Source organism: Scomber japonicus, chromosome 11 (genome assembly GCF_027409825.1).
Source record: "Scomber japonicus isolate fScoJap1 chromosome 11, fScoJap1.pri, whole genome shotgun sequence".
In the NCBI taxonomy this organism is placed as follows: domain Eukaryota; kingdom Metazoa; phylum Chordata; class Actinopteri; order Scombriformes; family Scombridae; genus Scomber; species Scomber japonicus.
This window is the reverse complement of record NC_070588.1, coordinates 11,742,302-11,762,345: the sequence shown is the minus strand read 5'-3', so window position 1 is coordinate 11,762,345 and position 20,044 is coordinate 11,742,302. Positions and strand designations below refer to the sequence as shown.

The window sequence follows — 20,044 nt, the reverse complement described above, 5'->3', positions numbered from 1 at the left end:
CCACATCCCTGGTTCTGTACTTCCCCTGCTGAGCACTGACAATGTTTTTGACCTCAGCTCCCTCACAGGCAGGAAGAAAAAACCTGAACAAGCATTCAGCAACATGTTATTAACTTTTCAATAAATAATTCTGTGTTTGGATCTACAAGCTGTACCCCCACTGTGGGCAGTTCTCAGCATAAACAAATGTAATGTTTCACCATTATGGGAGTGGAAAGCCTATTTGATCTAATATATTTCAGGGTTGCCTTTCATGTGGAGTGTTGAGGTTGTAGTCCAGTTGATGAGCATCCCACCAAGAGGAAAAAAACACTGTAATGAGGACCTGGACTGGAGTGAAGCCCTTTTTTGAAGCAGCGAGGCATCTAAATAAACAATGAAACTCCTCACAGGCACCTACATATAAAAGCTGAAATAAACCCATCATGAATAAAAACGTATATTAACTTGTTTATTTTGCCTTTCATCGGAGGTGTGTTAAGAGACTTGATTAAAATATATTATGCTGCAGTTCCAGCGTCACTCCTTAATAGACACTCTCATTGCAATAATTGGAACAAAAGTGCTGAAGTGATCATGAGTGCTTAATAAGTAAATGTTAATGTGCTGTATTCATAAACTACAACGGTTCCTCTTGTGATTATGAATGTTCAACTGAAGTATCTGCCGTTGCTGTTTATGTAGCAGAGCCTCGTAGCCCCCCTGCTAAGTTCACATTTTAAAAAGCAGCATTTCTTGATTGCAATGTAAATCTCAACCCCACTGATTTATTCTGCTAGTAGTCAATTTTTTTACTGACGATCAAGATGCTACAAAAGGTTTTAATCAGAGCTTCACACAAATAATTACCTCTAAAAAATTAACCACAGTCTGTGGCCAGTAATTTTTATTTTCTAATATTTCCTGTTAGTCTCAAGTTTGACAAGAGTGCCCTTGAGAGACATGTTGTCATCTATAAACATCTTTTTTTTTTTTTTTTTACATCACATTACATCCAACCAAATATATTACACTAGTGTCAGCGGTAATTTTACAGTTCGGTAAAGTTAATAAAAAACCAATATAAACATCTGGCATGACAGCGCTTTTCAAGGTGAAACAACATGCCTGATTAGCCTCTTCCTAATATTGCTGACACCCAATGATGCATAAAGCCTTGAGGACAAATATATAAAAATAAAAACCAGAACCCTAACTATTTAATGTATGTCCCATATCTTCACTTGTGACATCTTATATACAGTAACTCAGAGGCAGTGCCGGTGTGCGTCCAGCTGCATCCTTCATCAGTGACAGTAAGTGGACAGGGTGCAAGGAAGATTAACTAGAGAATTATTTGGTTTTTGAAGCTACGGTTGAGGTCTTTGTGTGGGAGGACGATGGAGTTGAGTATGATCACCTCGCAGGGGATGTTCACGTTACAACCTGAGGAGACAAACATGGTTGGATTTAGTTTGTGTAGTGCAATGTGCAGTATCATGGCATTACGTCTCAGTTGTAAATCTCACTTCTGGCATTTTAGGCTATGAATGAACAAAAAACAAAAACACATACTCAGCTTCACACAGAAGAATATCACAGAAAATGAAATGACAAAGACTCTGGAGAGTGCAGTGCAAAAACTTTAAAACAATGCGCATTAAAGATAGATGCAAATAACAGATGACATAATGCATAAAGTTGCAGTAATGCTTCTTCATCTGATGAGCCTTTGCTTTTCTGAGAACTGCTGAAGAGAAGTATACAGCTTTGGTAGTGATGAATATTTAACAATTCATCTGAGGAATGCAAGTTTCACTTAAGGTCAGATGATGCTTACCAAGAATAGTAATAGATGGGGTGAGTTTTCCTTCTCTGAAGAGGGTCTCGCTGTCAATCTTCGCATAGGGATCGTTGGGATTCGGGTCACTTGGGGTTCCTTCTACTCTTGCCCACTTGCCGATCGTGCTATCCCATCCCACAATGCTGTTCAAAACACAGCAGTGATCCTTTAGGAGAAAAAAGGAGGAGAAACATCTTGAGTTAAACAGTAAACACTGTGTTTTAGGTACTCAGATATGGTCTAGATAGCAAACCAGAGGATATGGTGAAGTCAGACTACCTACAACATCAAATTAAAAACATGGGATCTTTATTTGAAAGTGTAGTTCAACTAACAAATTGTCCTTGTAGGCAATACACAATGAAAGCCAATAAGTCGTCCGCAGTCTAAATTCATTTTGGAGGCACCCAGTCATCACTGGAGACATGGGATTCAATTATGTCAGCCTCCAAATCGTTAAAAATGACATCTTTGTGAGAGATACAGGCTACAATATTTCTTGTGAGACATGAGAGATTAAAGATACAGGATGTCGCCAGCAGTGAACTGGCAGATAAATTTGGAATTTATTGGAGACCCAGTTTAATTCAAAACTCATTCACAAGCAGCACATACACACAAATCTGCACTTAAACCTTGCGTACCAATGTTTTAAAGCACAAATCCCAGATTCATCAATATGTTCTAACCTGAATTTGTTCTTACAGTAATGCAAAATGCAATAATTTTGCATGCACACTTATTCTGTGCTCAAAGTAATTTCTATGCACCTATTGGTGAAGGAGGCCCAATGTTTTGCACTCAGTGTGAAGTTAATATGCTCAGTGTGAAACATCTTGGCACCAAAGTTGCAATGTACCTCATGCCACTGCAGTACATGGCAGTGAGGAGAAACCCTAGTGCACCTCAAGAAAATGCACAAAATCAGAGCGACCAGAAAGCTCTTTCTTCTTGTACATTAAATCCTCCATACATAAAAAACGACTGTTTTTACAGCAGCTTACCTGAAGAGTTGCCCCATGAAGGATGACGGATTCACGAACTCTGACCCCAGCACCGATAGTCACTCCAGTCCCAATGGAGACATTGGGACCCAACTGCATAGGAAAAAACAGAAATGACCCACAGTGATCATCATTGTATAACTACAACTATTAAAACTGAAATAACTAAGATCAACTATCCAGGTAGGAACCAGTGACACTGTGTAATGTGCATACTTCATTTGACAATGTTCACAATAACATAAGATGTGCTATTAATAGTTCATGGAATTCATATGTTGCATGTATTTATGGTGTTATGTGTAATATAATAGGGAAAGACACTTACCATAGCAGTGGGGTCAATGTTGGCTGTTGGATGAATATAGACATTACCTAGAAAAACAAACGGAAGTATGAGAAGACTCACCTCCGACATTTTAACGGAACAAAGCTACAGAGGGTCAATGAATCTTACCGCTGATTTTGGGCCCTCCCTCCTTATTTAAGGCGAGTCTTTCAGGATGAGTTGTGTGATACTGGTTCAGGTACAATCGACTGGCATAAATTGCAGACCTAAGAAAAGATGGTGAAAAAAACAACAAAGCACTTTTAACAGCCATACATCTGCATTATACTGTTCATTAGGGCCTGGACTGGGACCTTGACTTATTCCCTGTTGAATCTGACAGCATGCATTGTACGTGGACTCACCCTGCAGATTTTATCTGGCTCCAGAAGCTGAGAGTCTTATACACATAGAGTTTACCCTGTCCTGCCAGGGAAGTGAAGATGTCCTGCTCGAGCCGGATGGCCTCTGCTCGGTGCCAGCCGTTGGTTGGCTCCTCTCTGCAGGGGACAGATATAAACAGCAAAGCCAGGGGCCTCATTTACTGAAGTAAAACCTTTTGTACAAAGTTAAAGGTGAGACTGAAAATCAAGGGGGGGGGGGGGGGGGGGGAAATCAAGTAAAAGATTTAAAGAGCGATCAAGTAGAGATTTATAGAGAAAAGTATATAACCTTAAGATTGAACTGACTAAGTTCAAAAACTAAATTCACATCAGGTATGGCTGCATTTCAAATTTTATTGAACAATCAAGTGAACTTGTTTTTTTTTTTTAAAATAAGGCCTGTTTCCCAAAAGCTATAGAATAAAATTGGGTGTATAACATGATAAACTAAATACAAAGTGCATGATGAAAAACTGCAGCTGAAGGTTCTCCCAAAAAATCCTCCAGGATCTGCAGCCTTACCGAAACACACCAATATAAAAGCTGCATTTTAGTCCTTAATGTCCAATTAATTAATGTTTAAATAAATAAATTAAATTAATAATTAATTAAATTAATGTTACCTTCTCTGACTGCCTGATGACCAGTGTATATACAATTTATACAGAATTTCTTCTGCCAAAAAATGTGCCAGTAATGAAAAAAAGAGATTTAAAAAGAACTGAGAATAAGTTCTCAGTGCTTTGACTTCACTTGTACTTAAATAGTCTCTGAAGTTTCTAAAATATCCAGTAATGTTCAAAACCAACCCAGTCATCCTTCTTAAAGCTAAGAAGAAACATGATCTTTTGCTCTACTATCTAGCCTCCAGAATTAAATGAGAGCACCGAGTTAAAATGCATCACTGGTAATAACTTTGATGGTGTCAGTGCTGGATTGAAACCAAAGCTGATTACCTAGTAGTGATCCAAAACTTAAGTAGATGGGTCTACATGTTCCATATTAATTAGGGTCTCTGGCATAGTGTATTGTGAGAGCCCCAAGATGAAACAGAGTGTTAAATATTAATGAAAAGAATATTTTAAAGGATTCCACCCATAATCGAAGTTTTACCAAAAAGGAGGGGATATGGTTAGAGGCAATGTCGTCCCTGAGAGATTTTGCAGCGCAACTCTTTTCATTTCTTTCAAGTATCTCTGATGTGTTCATAAATTGTGCTGATTCAGTGCCAATCTTGATTTAAGTGCTATTGATGTTAGCAGGTGAATTATGCACAGTGTGCTTTGACCTTTCGCGATACACTGTATTTCAGCTGTCCTTGGCGTGCCACATGTCAGATCTACTACACCATAATGAATATATGAAAACACAAAAAGTCAAAAGTGTCAAAACTAATTTAAAAACAAACAAAAAAAATATCCCATGTGTTATTATAGCCTCTGTGAGTGACCAGGGTGCAGTCCTTCCACATGCACACTTAGGCTGTGATCAGAAAGGAACGTTCTTTCAATGTCCAGGGAAAAACAAAGTGAGGAGTCCATCGACTAACAAATAGAGGAAGAATTCCTAACTTCACTCACTGGCAAATAAGTGTGAACATCAATGTCTCTACCTAGTCTTTTGCTAATCTAGAGAAATAACAACAGAGACAATGTAAAATAAAATAAAAACAGACATGAGGAAGCAGGAGAACAAGCTACAATAGGAACAAGCTACAATAGGGTTTGCTTTTCTGGGCAAAGATGAAACCTAATACTAGACTAAGGAGTTTTCCCAATGGATATTTTCATTGAATGTTGTCTTTAATGTGGGACACGGCTTAATCTCTCCAAAATGCTTCAATAGTGACTTTTTTTTGGTGCAAATTATGGAGAAAAAGCTGCATCCATAATGGAAGTTTTATAATTTAGAGGAAAAATGGGCAAAGGCCGGGCACAAGCAACATTCAAAAAGCATCCTATGCTCAATCTCAGCCTTATAATGGGTTGTATTTAAATAGCTCACACCACATTCTAAGTGCTCTATAACCACACCGTGCAGCCTAAATGTACCAACTTACCCATCGTATGGATATCTGATGATTGTGTGAGGAAACACAAATGGCAGGAGAAGGGAAGGAAAAAAAGACAAATGAAGAGAACAAAAGAAATGGAATAAATAGTATTCACATGCATTCCCACGCACAGATCCCCGAGGACGAGCACTTAAACTCACAACAACATGTCCTGTTGATTCTTCTGGAAGACGGTGCCAATATGCTGGAAAATATCTGGGTTAAAGAGGTATATACCGCAGTTGATGATGTCACTCACAAATGTGCTTGGCTTTTCCACATAATGCAAGACCTGAATAGAAAAAAAGAAAAAAAAGAGGAGCAGTTATGATGAAACCGTAATGCTCGATTATTGGGAGAATTAAGACAGGAGGAAGGGTTAAATACCTCATTTGTTTCCTCGTTTTCAACAATGCAGCCATAGTTCATGGATTGCTTTCTGTTTGCCTGAGAAAAGAAGAATGGTAGATTTTAGGATTTAGGATACATTATCTTCTGTGTTTTAACATCAAGGATAGGATTCAAATATTTCAATATAGTCAAGATCTAAACCAAGGCTAAATACATGGAAACAGAGAAAGAAAAGTGTTTGACTTTTACACGTTGTATTAAAGACAACAGTCGATAATGAGATCTCACCGTTGTCCCGAGGATAACGAAGCTGTTTGGTTCTCCATGTTCCTTCTGGAAGCTGAGCATCTCTGCTAGAGGAAACGCTGAACAGACGTCTGCATTCAGAATAAAGAAAGCCTCCGGATTGCCGGAGACAATCTGATCTCTGAAGTGATAGATGCCCCCTCCAGTGCCCAGGGCTGCATACTCCTGCAAATACCTGCGGTAGAGAGTCAAGAAAAACAGAAAACCAGCAGTGATTCAACCGTGTAGGTGCACCATGGCAGGAAAAGTACTCCCACCTTTATACAGTATATGAAATACATGTCATTGCTATATGAAGAGTATAAAGGTATAAAGTATGTCTGCACTTGTTTATAGAGATGTAGCTAGGAGCTCTGTTGTTTACCTGATGGAAATTTTGAATTCCTGCTGTGCATTACAAAGGAATCTGGTCAACTCTTCGTTTGGCTGATAAAAGCCGATGAGCAAAATCTCCTTCATATTCGGTACCTGTAGCACAAAACGTGTTCATTATTGGACTTATTTCATTAAGAACAGGCTATTTTCTGCATCACAAAACACAGGTTAACACCAACCAAACAGAAAGACAAGCTCTTTACCATTTAACAGGATGTAAGGGATGCTATGCGTGGCCAAAGCTTACCAGGCCAAATTAAAATTTAACACCATTATCACCCAAAGAATGAAATCTTGAAATAGACCTCAGAAGGAAACAAACATTCAGATCTCAAACTGTAACTTCCATCCACTTTTTAAGTTTCACAATTGGCCATGGAACGTTGCAGTGACACTAACCTTGGCACATGCTTCAATGTGATGCTGCAGCATGGGCACACCGGCTACTGGAAACAAGGGTTTGGGCACTTCAAATGACAGCGGCCTAAACCTTGTGCCTGCAAAGTGATGTTTAAATCAAAGATCAGATACATTTTTCTTCCAGACATAATAACCCCCCCCTTAAAAGGCATCTCTTTTCATCCCTTGTGGAAAAACTTCTGCCATTTATAAAACACTTAAGCAAATGTCTGTATTGTGGATTTGGTAATAAATAGCCTGTAAAAGTGATCTTCAGAAGAAGCACTTCATTTCTGATTTTAAAATGTACCACTGAGTGTTATTGAAAAAATTAGCCAGCTGATATTTTAATTAAGCAACTTTAAATGGTGGAGTGATTGCATGGCTAAGTGTAGAGTGTATCAAAATGCTATAATTGCCAGAGGATTGCCAGTAAACTCAAAACCTACCTGTTACACCATTTTATTATTATTATTATTATTATTATTATATATGTTTCATCTTCTTATCAATTTTAATTGTCTGTTTCTCTTGTCTTTTATTTATAAAAATGAGTCTTAGTCTAGCTTTTATTAAACTTTATCTCATTTATTTCATTTTACTTTTCTTTTGTCATTTTAATTTACCTAGTTTTTTTTACTCTAACTTTTAATAAACCTTTTCTCTTATTATCTCTTATTTTATTTATTTAAATTTTCTAAACGTTGTTATCATCCTTATTTTCTCTTGCTTGCATTGGTCTCAATTTTTGTCTTTTAATTTGTTCTCTCGCCATTTTTATTCCTTTTCTTAATGTTGTCTCTTGTCAATCACTGTAAAGCACTTTGAACTACACTAGCCTGTATGAACGGTGCGATATAAATAAAATGTGATTGATTTATTAATAATTGCACTTATTATTGCAGTAGTAGATCTGCAGTTATCCTAAAATACCTATTAGTTTAGTGCTTAAATGAGCTAATGCTGTGCTATTAACTCATACTGTTGTTTACATGTTGTCATTTAGTGTTGTCGTCATAAAACGTATTAGGATATCGATGATTTAATGTTATAAGTCGGTGTGTGGTGTCCTCTCCTTACGCCACGTCAGTGATACTTATAAACAAACTGTTAGCATTAGCAGCTTAGCTTCGCTTTTATAACCACACACACATGACCCTTAACAAATCATGACAGGGAAGATATTTAGGTTTTCCTCACCTTTCTGGGGCCCTCCAATTAAAATGACCGCCTTCAGCATGTTGACCAAGAAGCCGTGGTTTGTGACAGATAAATTCCTGCCTGGTAAATCACACACAACCTGCTGCTGCTCTGTGTACCTTTATTTTTGTTCACATCCGCATTCCGCAGAAGACCCGCCCTCCTCTGCCCCTTATTGGCTAGTGCTCGCTGCATTAATTGGTTAGCGTAAGAATGTCAGGATCATAGCCAATCAGAGGCAGCGTAGGGACGTCAGGTTAAAAAACGGAGAGGAGCGTAGTGACGGAACCGGAGTGGAGATTGTAAAGAGCTATTCACAAACAGGTTTGGGAAGGTTACTTTGGAAATTTAATAGGTTACAGATTACTAGTTACCCTATTAAGGATAAGTAATGTAACAATTTCAATTATTTAATCAAAGTAATGTAACTTATTACATTTGATTACAAAATGCTAACAAATGTTTTCAGCTGTTAGGCCCTAACAGTTAGGGTAAGTGTTCCCATTAAGCTAAGCAAAATTGAACTTTGAAATGTGCAATGATCTGTTAAATGAAGATCAACAAAGGGGGAAAAAAAGTGTGCACAAGACAAAATGCACAATTAATTATTATTTTTAAAACACAATTAAAAAAGTAATTGGAAATTTAAGGATCCCCTCCAGACATGTTGATATAGTTTTTTCTGTGGGAAAAAAAGGGAATTATCCTGTTAAAACCCTTAAAATTACATCTACTACTACATATATTAAAATAGAAGTTTAACTGCAGGACACAAGATGTCCCTTTTTCACTGTAAAGTCTATTCTCAGTGTTCGTACACTAGAGGCTTCAAGTTTCCACATCACACTTGCTTAGGTTGAATACTGGATCAGGAGTGGCTTCTTACCTATTTGTGATGTCACAAGTCATGCTTTAGGTCCATACCTTAAAACTTGATTTTCAGTGAGCTCAGAGAAACTTTCCTCTTTCTGCAAATGAATGTGAAAAAAGGTTTCTAGTGTCAAACATCCACATTTTTGAGTGGCAGTGGACTTTAATTTTTATTTCTAGTTTAATGTCATTTTTTTTTTGGTTTTTATTTAGTTCAATGTTACTTATTTTTTCATCTTTTTGCTGACACAGACCGTTCACCTGTCAACCAATCACTAGTGAGTTAATTAACTCAGAAACATGATGTAACCCCTAGCAACGGGTCTACCCCGCCCCTCCCTCTCAGGAGCTTAGGGATCTCCAAGTCCCCCAAAGGTGCTCTCAGCAGCTTTGTGAATTGGTCTTGACAGGAAACTCCTTGTGCTTTTATCCTGTTTCGGAGGACTTCTAAGATAAGACACTTTGTGAATTCAGCTCCTGAGTCCTGACTGACAAATTTCTGCTGTCTAACAGACAGCCTCGCAAATATTACGTGTACACCCATTAATTAACTTCATAATGAATTATTAAGTGATATATAACATATTTGTATTTAACGGTCAGAACAAAACAGACAATAAAACCATAACGATTAATAGATTCATAAGAAAATTGATATTAAATGTATCCATGTGCACCAAAGAATTACACTTGAAAATCTCTCATGCTTCATAAGATATTCATGTTCTCACAGATCGTGGATCTTTAAATGTGACAACACAATCAAGACTTTACAGACAAGATTTTAGGCCTTCAAGGTTATTAAAAGAAGAAAAAAAATCAGCAGCCAAAGCAAGTCTGCTCCTGACTGAGCCAAAAGCATCACAGGTTTAGACTTATCAAGGGTGTTATAGTGTAACATTTAACAGTATTATCTTTATTTTTCCACCTTGTTGTATGATTGCTAATTCCCTACTACTTGTAGTAGTGTATTCCTGTGATTTATACAGAGCATTTAAAATCTGGCTCCAGAGGTTATCCAGGACACAGTTTGTTGTTGTCCGATGTTTTATTACACTCGTCTATCACCAGAAAGTTCAGCTTACCCTTTTTCTGTCAGAGTATCTTGTACATGCACATAAGGTAGGTTATAATCCTATTTGAGTTGACGGAAGTGGTAGCAGTAGGAAACACAACAGCTGTCAGTTTTGAAAACCCATAAAGACAACAAATAACACATACACACATCTAATGGAGTTCACTTTCATATTTTCTCATTAAAACATAACCTGAAGTAAAACAGTCTCCCATGTGGTTCTATTCATAACTCAAACGTATGCAAATAAGATGCAAAATCTGCATCAAACAAACAGAGTAACGTTTTAGTCGATGATCACCAGGGGACAAGGTGCTTTGGTACGAGCCCTTCTGCTGGAGCAACAGAGGAATCTGAAGAGCTTTCATATCTCCACCAAACTTTAAAGGTTTATTCCTTTACGTTCTGGCCCATCCCCAACTAAACATAAATGACAGCAGCAACAGAAATATTCAAATGTGCATGGGAATAAGAACGTGTTTATTATACTGAAATATCTTTCTTCCACTATAATGTCACAGTATAATAAGACATTAAATATATTAAAAAATATGTACACTTTTGGTTTCCAAAGCTTTCAAATTGTTAAAAAACATTCCTTCTGAAAATTTAAAGGGAGTGTCACGATCAATGGCACATTCTCGTCATTTTAGAAAGAAAATGAATAGTAATTCAATCACCATCTTACTCTGAAAATATGACACATTTCAAACATAAGTCAAAACTGTTGAAAAATAAAGTGTTTACTGATTGCTTGATCCAACATCACCTGTAAGTTTAATCGACTGAATTATAACTGCTGGCAGTCAAGAGTAATTCAAATAAAAATAAATCATCCCCCAAACAGCGATTCAGATTCAGTCATATATCTCACACATTGTAATGCAATACCAGTCAAATCCTTCACATATGTTGCTATCCAAGTAGTGCAACTTCTAAACACTTGAAAAATACAATTGAATGAGAAACAGTTCAGCAAAAAACATCTGCGGAGAGGCACAAAACAGGTCTAAACTAGAAAATATTTTTTCCACCTCAGGCCCACATGCAGATATTTTGTTGTTGTACCATGAACACGTGACTGAAATATTGGAGGGAGAGGGGAGTTGGAGGAGGCGAAGAGGGGGCTGTTAGTGTCCTAATCACATGCACCACCAAGGACCAGTGTGAGTTACATCTATTCTGAGTCAAAATAAAACCGGCTCCTAGATTCAGCAAACAAAGATTCACATGTGAGGCGAGTGTACAGACAGACTTTCATACACTATGCTGACTTTAACACAAAATAGCAACAACAACAACAACATGTGTTCGTGATTTGTTAAATGAATAGTACCATTCCTGTTGAAAATAATATCAAATATTCACAATCCTCCAATACTCAGGCTCAAAAGTCACACCTTTGTGGAGAGGGGAATTTCTCTTCAAGCAGAACTATAAATGTGAATCCAGCATTTGTAATACAGACGGCAAACCAAAGCCTTTTATAGATAATTCATTACTCACCCTAAAAATGAACCAGGCTGTGCAATAAACAACAAAGTACCTAACGTGTTGAATTATTCTATGTAGTGTGCTGACCTTTTGTCACCTGTTGTTTCAATACCAATAATCAAATCAGGTTCTACCTACCTGTAAAATAATAAAGAGCTACTCATGCAAATCTACAGTGTTGTTCAGGGCTGTTTAAAGAAGCAATAAATACGCATGTTCTGTCTGAAAAAACAAAATTACAATAGTATACATGTGGAGAGGTAATGATTAGTATTATCTAATAATGCAACTATGCCCCTAGTGGTCACTGATACAGGTTGATAAAGGTCAAAACTTAATGCCCCTTTAAATTTTACAAAACCGATGTGTTTAAGTACCTCACAGCTCAGTTTATCATGACTACAACTGCAGATGCTGCTGTCGTACCACTGGCCAGTACACGTGAGCAGACGTCTGGGTCTCAGTGCTCCCAGTACTATCTCCTGTTGTAGAGGTCTTTGCGTTTTCGCAGCTCCTCCAGCACCCGAGCCCTAAACTGGGTCCAGTCCTCATCTTGGAACTGCTGGAGGCCCAGGGCTAGATGGAGCTCCGCAGAGTGGCTGCGCAGGAAAGGATTATACTCCTTCTCTTCTCCGATGGTGGAGGGACACTGAAAATGAAGTCAAATGTCAAAGAGCAGTCATCCTCAAAACTGACATGCATGAGCTGTGTCCCAAATCCAAACTACACACAATCTAAGCACATTTGTGGTGTTCACACTGGAAAATTGGCAATAGTTAGTATGTTGTATCCATACTAACATACTTCTTTAACAATTTATTTACATTCATAAGCATTTATCTGAGCATAATCCACAGTGGTTATCAATCCAGATGATAAAATCCTGGATTTCAAAAATGAGGCAGCTACAACAGTAACAAGGATCTCAAGTGTCAAGGTAACATTCTTCCCCAGTGCAGAGCAGACCCTGCATCCATACCACTAAGCAAATTGGATAGGTACCAAATGGATGTAAAAAGGTATCTCATAGACATCACAGCAAGGAAGATAAACCTTTGTACTTGCTTTTTATATTGTGTGGATTAATTAAATTTTAGCTACAGTAATAATCAGCACATCATGAAGATGATAATAGGCTATTCTGACAGAAGCCATTTTGACATGTCACAGGGGGAAAAGCACAAGCGTAAATAATAAAGTTAGCCTTTAAAAGGTTCAGGGTCTTAGTATTGGGCATGTGCTGTCTCACTGCCACACTTTCAGAACAGAGCCATTGTTAATGTTATTATTAACACCTGTGTTTTTTTCTTCTATGATGAAGTCAGAGTGTCTGTTATGAAAAGAGACAATTACAGACCAGGACTTTAAATATGAATGATCACAGTCGGATAAAGTCTATCTGAAGAAAATCCCTGCAGTGTGCTGTGTACAGTGAGGTGTTTACTTTGACTCATTCACTCAAATTCAGCATCTGACACTGACTATAAGATGAGTTCAATTATTTTTCCAATTATATTCATGTAATAGCAACGACCAATAATCTCTGGGATGATGTGTTTTTAAAACCTGTATAGGATTTTAAAATTGTGTCTAGCAGTGGTGTAAAAAACAAAATGAAAGTGACTCTGACACAACCAGACACAGGCTTTCACATTAGCTAATTAAAACTATAATGCCTGCCCACTGAATCTTTCTTTTGTAGCTCAGAAAAATGGAAATAGGTGTTTACTGCATCAGTTTATACACTGTCTTTGTTGTTTGTAAGCATTCTTTACTATATCCTTGCTCTGCTAATCGTATTCAAAAACAAGCCAAAAGATCAAAATATGTCAAAATCGGACTACCCACGTGTACCCAGCATGAACATGGCACAGAAAAACTGTAGTCAATCATTTTAATTTGTTTGGGTATGAAAGTTAATTAAATTCAGGGATGTGCAAATGTGTGAACTAGGCTCTAGTGCCATGCAGTATGGATAGTACAAAAAAAACTCATCTAAATTCTGCATACACACTTAACAGCGGACCTTTGCTCCACTGCAGACTGTATCATAGATGAGACTCAAGTGAGAGTCTGAAAGAGGAGGAAGTGAGAGGAGAGTGAGCACTCAGCCACTGACAACTCATACACTGTAGGCAGGTGATAAGCCCTTCTTCCCAGGTGCTGGGCAACATGAATCCTTTCTGGGCTGGCGTGCTGGAGAAGCATAACAATGGCAATATATCATTCTCACCGTGCACAGCTTCTGGCCTCGCTGCTGCAGCACCCACTGATATTTGTTTTCTCTGGCAGTGCTGCGTGGCTCAACCTCAGCAGCAAACAGAAGATTGTCCTCTGCATACTCATGACCTTCAGGGTAGCCAGAAGACAACAATTACAAAAATCATGCGGGCACGGATACACTTAAAATCTTACAATCCATAGAAGTGTACATAAAACTCCTTTCAAGACCGTGACTGTAAGTAAGTGTATTTCTGCTGTAAAGAGAAATCAGGCTGTTACACATTCAAACCACATCCACATGACAAACGCTGACACACTTGTTTGGACTGAGACTCTGACAACTGTGAAGACGTTCCTACCAGGCCATAATAGAGTATCATCATTTAAGGAGCCAACCGTGTCCAGAGATGACAGCATGGTTGTGGCGCTGCCTTCAAACATCCTCCCTAAAAAAGAACAAGAACAGATTTGACTGAACTCAAGTTTTAATTCAGGGTATCTACAAATTTTAGAGGGTCTTATTGTATTTAGAATATCACATTTAGGATCTTTTCTTTACTATCTGACATGACACTTAAGACCAACTCAAAGCTCCAAACAGTGATTTTATTTTAAAATGGTCAGCTGCTGAAGACAAAGCAATCTATTTCTCATTAATCACAGGTCATGAAAGTTATTAACCTGTGCTATAAATGAGTATTATAAGAAAAATGACATTACATTAAATACATTGAGTTATATTAAGTGATACTGGTTGTGTGTTACTGTACTACTGACTGTTTTGACCTGTAGATTCCATGTAATTAAATTATATAAATTAAAGGCCAATAATGAATTTAACTGGCATACATAATATAAAAAGGTAGTAAAAACCATAACCAAATGGTGCAATTAACAAGCAAATAACATTAAAAGTATTCAATATTAGCAAAAAGCCACACTGAAAGGATTTTTACTCTGCCTGAACAATCACCCCGTTACATTAGGATTAGCAAAGCAAATTAAATTGCTTGCTGAGGTGAAATAGGACATGACCAAGTAGAGTAAACCACAAAAAGCATCAAAGGAAGGCAGATGAACCATGGATTCATGAATTTAAATGTTAGTCACTGTAATTTAAGACAGATGTAGGCTGTAGAAAACAGCTGGTCAGTATGTGAATGTATAATTGTGGTCCAGATAAGCAACTGAGTATCTGCACAGACAGGATTCTCCCACACAGATAAAAATAGTACAGAGATGTTGTGGCATCTTCCCCCTTTTAAGGTCGACCTGACCTATGGATACCGATGGGGGGGGGGGGGGGGTAATTGTATGTTTTAATGTTTCTCAAATTGCATGTTTTTCTGTTTTATGTAAAGCACATTCAGTTGCCATTGTGTATGAAATGCGCTATATAAATAAAACTGCCTTGCCTTGCCTTGCCTTGGACACTATAAGCCATTTTATGCCAAATAATTACATATTAAAGTAGAATCAACTTAACTTCATGCAAAGATCTGTATTTTTTTTTACAATGGCAGGATTTTTTTGCTTTGCATTGGCCAACAATCTGTTACTTATCTCCTTATAATCTCTGCATTCAGTGTCTCAACAATTGTAAACAAATGCATCGCAAATGTCTCTGTGAGAGGTTACAAAGGTTTCTGTGTCTCTTCTGTGTTTTACCATAAAAAAGGGAGTTGCTGTGGAGCAGAATTAAGTTCTATATTATTATTGTATTTTGTTTTTATGTAAATTAATTTAGTTTTTATGTAAAGCACATTGAGTTACCCCTGTGTATGAAATGCACTATATAAATAAGCCTTGTTGCCTTGTTATGGATCCTGTCTCTATGTACAGTAACTTACCACAGCCTGATAGGAAAACCAGGTCACCAGAGAAGAGACTGGAGGGGGCACCAACTGCCCGACCATCCAGGAGGTAGATCATGTGGCCCACTGTGTGTCCAGGAGTGAAGAGGGCCTTAAAGTGCAAACGACCGACTGTCACCGAGTCCTTGTGTGAGAGAGGACTGACAACACAGAAAAAACACACAACAGCAGCGTCAATGCAATTATATTCACTCACTACAGCCTGCTGCCATGAGGAGCCACTATTTTGCCCAGCTGCACTGCGCAGCTTCAAATACTAATATATATGTATAGATGTAAAAAAAAAGACAAATCTGAGCTGAGCTGTGACATAGTTGATTTTTAATTAATAATATATATAACCAAATTAAAGTAAACTTTATATTTAGGGCAATCTTGCAGCTCTGATGCAACACACTGAAAGTGTCTGATGCACATTTTGTCCACCTATTACTTTAAATGGATGAATGCGCACCAAAAGTGTACGTGGTGTGTTAAACTGTCCTGCCCCACCTACTCCAACCTTGTTTTGATTTTGGAGCGTCAAATGAAGACCCAACCAAAGCTGATTTTTTTCTGAGCTGCAGCACAAGTGAGATGAGAAAGAGACAACGCCGCAGTAGAGAGAAAAAAGCAATGAATGAGAGAAATAAAAAATTATTTTCTCATTGTTTCATGGCAGTTACATTCTATGACACAACTTAATAACCGTCAGACACTCAAAAGATAATTCAGAAAAAGATGCTGTTAGGCTGTTTTTCCTCCTCTGCATTTTCCTTTTCATTCATTGATAATAACGCAGCAGTAAATACAACAGAACAACAGAACAAATCTGTGTTGGTTTTGTGGTGTTGGCATTTCAAATCTGAAGCCTGCAGTGCCCCATAGAGGCATCAAATGAGGCAAGTCAAATTAAGAATCAAATGAAGAATCAAATGAAGAGTCAGTTATCACTTTCAGTGTGTTTGGGTCTACCATACAGTGGGAGAGTCAGAGCAGCAGGTCATTGCAAGAGAAACTTAGGCCACCCCCCCCCAAGAAATAACTCAACAGTTTATCATACCATCATAATTTACTGTGAAGTCAGCTGCTCCGAGTGCTGACAGAGAGAACAAGACAGGACTCAGTATGCAGAGTGCTATACTGTACCAGCAGGGACTTACTGTGTGAGGCCAGGAATGTTATCAGCTGCATTTCCATAAACTCGGCATGAGCTGTGAAGCCTTTTCAACCCTTTGTTTCCCCCACTGTGATCCCTGAAAACAGGACAGAAAGCAGATGCTTGCTGTGGTGATTTGGACAGAATAGACTGCAGAAACATTGGACAGTTTTCATTTTTGTTTGGCCTTCAATCTATGCTCTATGCTAATTTACTATATTCTAGTTACTGTATAGTCTGGGTGGTAAACTTCAAAAATATGAGAATATACATGTTTTTTCATTAGTGTGGGTGTTTCCCTTTGATTTGATATAAAATATGTTTAAATCAGTGATTGTTAACACCATATTTACTTCCCTTCCATTCCACTATTTGTAATCTGTCCTGCTGGGTATATTTCACCCCATCTTCTCAAGTTATCCATACATAAAATCCTAAAAACAAACCACAAATTAAAATAATAAGGGTATATGAAAAAAAAAACAATAAAACTCACCAATGCTTGTGTGTACAGAGTATTGCCTCCAACATCACTCCTTCCTCCTTAAGGACAGCCTGAAAAGTTATGAGAGCTGTTAAAACCTCCAATGACTGTGTTAAATCAACTATTCAGCAGCAGTTTATTCATAAGACAGCTGGGCTACTTCAGATTGTTGACACAGTACGATGTTAGTTATTTTACTATTCAATGCAGCTGAGAATGCACTTACAACACACACTCATTCATTACAGCTATTGATTGTCGACAGCTACGGCTATAGTTAAATCAGTGATAGAACATTTAAGCACACTGAAATTAATGCTGAAAAGACAAAGAAGTGACTATGGTAAGAGAAAAGGAATCATTGTTACCAAGCTTCTTTGGGTGTGTGAGTTTACAATAACTGGTATTTAGTCTAAAATTACATCATGAGAGCTACAATCACAAATATGCCTGCAATTTTGTTTCTTAAAACCTAAATCTCACAATAGGTTCCTCTATGTTAGTATGATGGCTCTCTTTCATTAAGGTAGCTTAAGTAAGTACGGGATTATGCTATTAATGTTATATCTATTCTTATATTAACTAATATAGTCATTATATTGATTGCAGTTTATATTTAATCTAACCCTAACCCTACCCTTTTCTGAAATAAAACTCAGATACAAATCAGTATGTCAGAAGAGGTACACATGCAACAGGCAAATGAAAAAGAGGCAAAGTGATTTATTTTTTACCCAAATGGTGTCGCAATGAGATCTGGCAAATATTTGGCTTGTCTCAATTTTTTGTACTGCCAATATGCATCAATATCTCCTCTTTCAACAGAAAAAGGCCTATTGTTGAGGGAACTGTCTGCTGGTTTTCTGCAAAGCAGTGTCAATCTGAAAGTCCATAATCTGTCTGAACACAGCCAGGAACTCTATGTGAGTGTGTGTGAGTGTGTGTGAGTGTGTGTGTGTGTGTGTGTGTATGTGTATATGTGTGTTTGGGAATCAAACAAACACGTAGCTGACAGTTGAGGCTAACCCTTGAGGCACTCACCTGAACTGTTTGAGGGTCTGCTGGGTCTACAACCACTGCAACACTGGAGGCAGTGTCAATTACAAGATAGCTGTAGTTGTCAGACAGCACTGGGATGGGAATTATTTTGATACCTGTGGGCAGATGAAGACATGATACATTTTTCATCTAGATTGGTAAAAGACTCAAGATTCAACATGTTTATTGTTACTCAGGTTATACAAGCACAATGTTTGGCTGGGAGGCGCCATTACAGTAAAAAACAGTGACTAAACATACATAAAAAGACAAAGTATGATAACAAAATATAAAACGCAATAAAATAGTTATAAAAAGACAGAATCAGTTAATTTAAACCCTGTAGACAGTTATTATATACCCAAAAAGCTGAAAAGGCACAAAAACATTGCATATACAATCAGTGGTTTGGAATATGGTACAGAGGTTAGATTGTACTTTGGTGTGTGTGTGTGTGTGTGTGTGTGTGTGTCCGTTTGTGGTGTGCATTTGTGTGTGCTATTTATTTATAGTCATATGGCCCGGGGGAAAAACTGTTCCTCAGTCTGCTGATGTGTAGACATGTAGTACTGTATCCATATGGTGCATTCAAAGTATGTTTTGAAAGCAACTTTGCATTGCTTTAAATACAAATTACTAGAAAGATATACTTTATGTCTATATTTATACATTGGTACATCATGTTTGACACCATCAACAGGGCCTTTTCCTCTTTGTGAATAGCACTTACTCAGCCAATCACCACAGTAACAAGGGAACACATGAGCAACACTGAATGAAGATAGTGAACAATACAATTCCATAATATTGTTTAGTTTACCATTGAATTCCATGGGCAGAGCTGTAGAGTGTCCAGCAGGGTAATTTTCCCGGGCTTTCCTCACCTGCCTCTTATAGTACATGTAGCCCAGTCTGGTCCTGGTGTACAGCGTGTACCTGGGACATAGGTCAAAAACACAGGTAAACAACACTGAGGCTTTGCTAGCTGCTGCTGCTTCTTCCGTCTTTCAAAAAGGACTCAGGTGAAATATCTGCGAAGCTAACATGACCAAAGCGCTAAAACACCACGTAATATAATTTTAAACGGAGCCATTTTCCCCATTAAATCACTGATAATGAGACAGCTCCTAAAACACAAGTGAATGGCTCCTCCTGTATGTCAAATATGGCAGAGGCTACAGTCGCTTTAGGAAAGGGCTTTAACCACATTATCAAGAGTAATGTGAGTCCTGGCAACTTTAAAATGTAACATATTTGGGTACAGTTTGGTGGGACTGCCCCTGTATAATAGCACCCATATGGGCTAAACGTTAGATGTTGCTACACCACGCTAATCAGCCCCCCCCCCGCATTGATGACAACATCTCGTTTTCATTAACGCGGGTCATACGGACACTCACGCGATTCTGAACAACGGCCTCTCCGTCCGAGCCATTATCTTGCTTAAGAAATGTCTCCACGCCACTTGTCCTGTGCGTCTGAAGCGGACACACAAACATAAGAGACAGAGGAAGGATGCGCCTGCAGTCAGCGTAACTATCCAGTCAGGAAGCGCCATGGCAATCTGAGGTGGAGCGTCATGACGTCAGCGACGACACACGCCGAACGGCGAAAGCCAAGAGATCAA

At 38.1% G+C, this 20,044-nt stretch overlaps 2 protein-coding genes across 2 annotated transcripts; both read right to left on the bottom strand.

Annotated features, from left to right (window-relative positions):
• Positions 1-364: 364 nt before the first annotated feature.
• Positions 365-8,351, bottom strand: gmppaa (GDP-mannose pyrophosphorylase Aa). The gene is made up of 12 exons (XM_053328901.1): positions 8,222-8,351; positions 7,022-7,119; positions 6,612-6,715; positions 6,230-6,422; positions 5,978-6,037; positions 5,752-5,882; positions 3,520-3,654; positions 3,284-3,381; positions 3,155-3,201; positions 2,827-2,919; positions 1,820-1,988; positions 365-1,425 (listed from the first exon to the last, which is right to left on the bottom strand). The coding sequence occupies exons 1-12, from the start codon at positions 8,259-8,261 to the stop codon at positions 1,325-1,327; spliced, it is 1,269 nt and encodes a 422-aa protein (XP_053184876.1). The 5' UTR covers positions 8,262-8,351; the 3' UTR covers positions 365-1,324.
• A 1,760-nt stretch (positions 8,352-10,111) lies between these two features.
• Positions 10,112-19,975, bottom strand: pnkd (PNKD metallo-beta-lactamase domain containing). The gene is made up of 9 exons (XM_053328501.1): positions 19,818-19,975; positions 19,238-19,353; positions 18,421-18,533; positions 17,392-17,450; positions 16,900-16,992; positions 15,734-15,897; positions 14,243-14,329; positions 13,894-14,009; positions 10,112-12,309 (listed from the first exon to the last, which is right to left on the bottom strand). The coding sequence occupies exons 1-9, from the start codon at positions 19,973-19,975 to the stop codon at positions 12,136-12,138; spliced, it is 1,080 nt and encodes a 359-aa protein (XP_053184476.1). The 3' UTR covers positions 10,112-12,135.
• Between the last annotated feature and the right edge of the window lie 69 nt (positions 19,976-20,044).

Excerpts from the sequence above, each read along its gene's own strand:
- gmppaa (XM_053328901.1), bottom strand. The coding sequence starts at position 8,261 with ATGCTGAAGGCGGTCATTTTAATTGGAGGGCCCCAGAAAG. Across the intron at positions 7,120-8,221 it reads AATTGGAGGGCCCCAGAAAG|GCACAAGGTTTAGGCCGCTG; the intron begins GTGAGGAAAACC and ends ATCACTTTGCAG. Across the intron at positions 6,038-6,229 it reads TCGTTATCCTCGGGACAACG|GCAAACAGAAAGCAATCCAT; the intron begins GTGAGATCTCAT and ends TTCTTTTCTCAG.
- pnkd (XM_053328501.1), bottom strand. The coding sequence starts at position 19,975 with ATGGCGCTTCCTGACTGGATAGTTACGCTGACTGCAGGCGCATCCTTC. Across the intron at positions 17,451-18,420 it reads CAGACCCTCAAACAGTTCAG|GCTGTCCTTAAGGAGGAAGG; the intron begins GTGAGTGCCTCA and ends ATAACTTTTCAG. Across the intron at positions 16,993-17,391 it reads CTCTGTACACACAAGCATTG|GGATCACAGTGGGGGAAACA; the intron begins GTGAGTTTTATT and ends TCCTGTTTTCAG.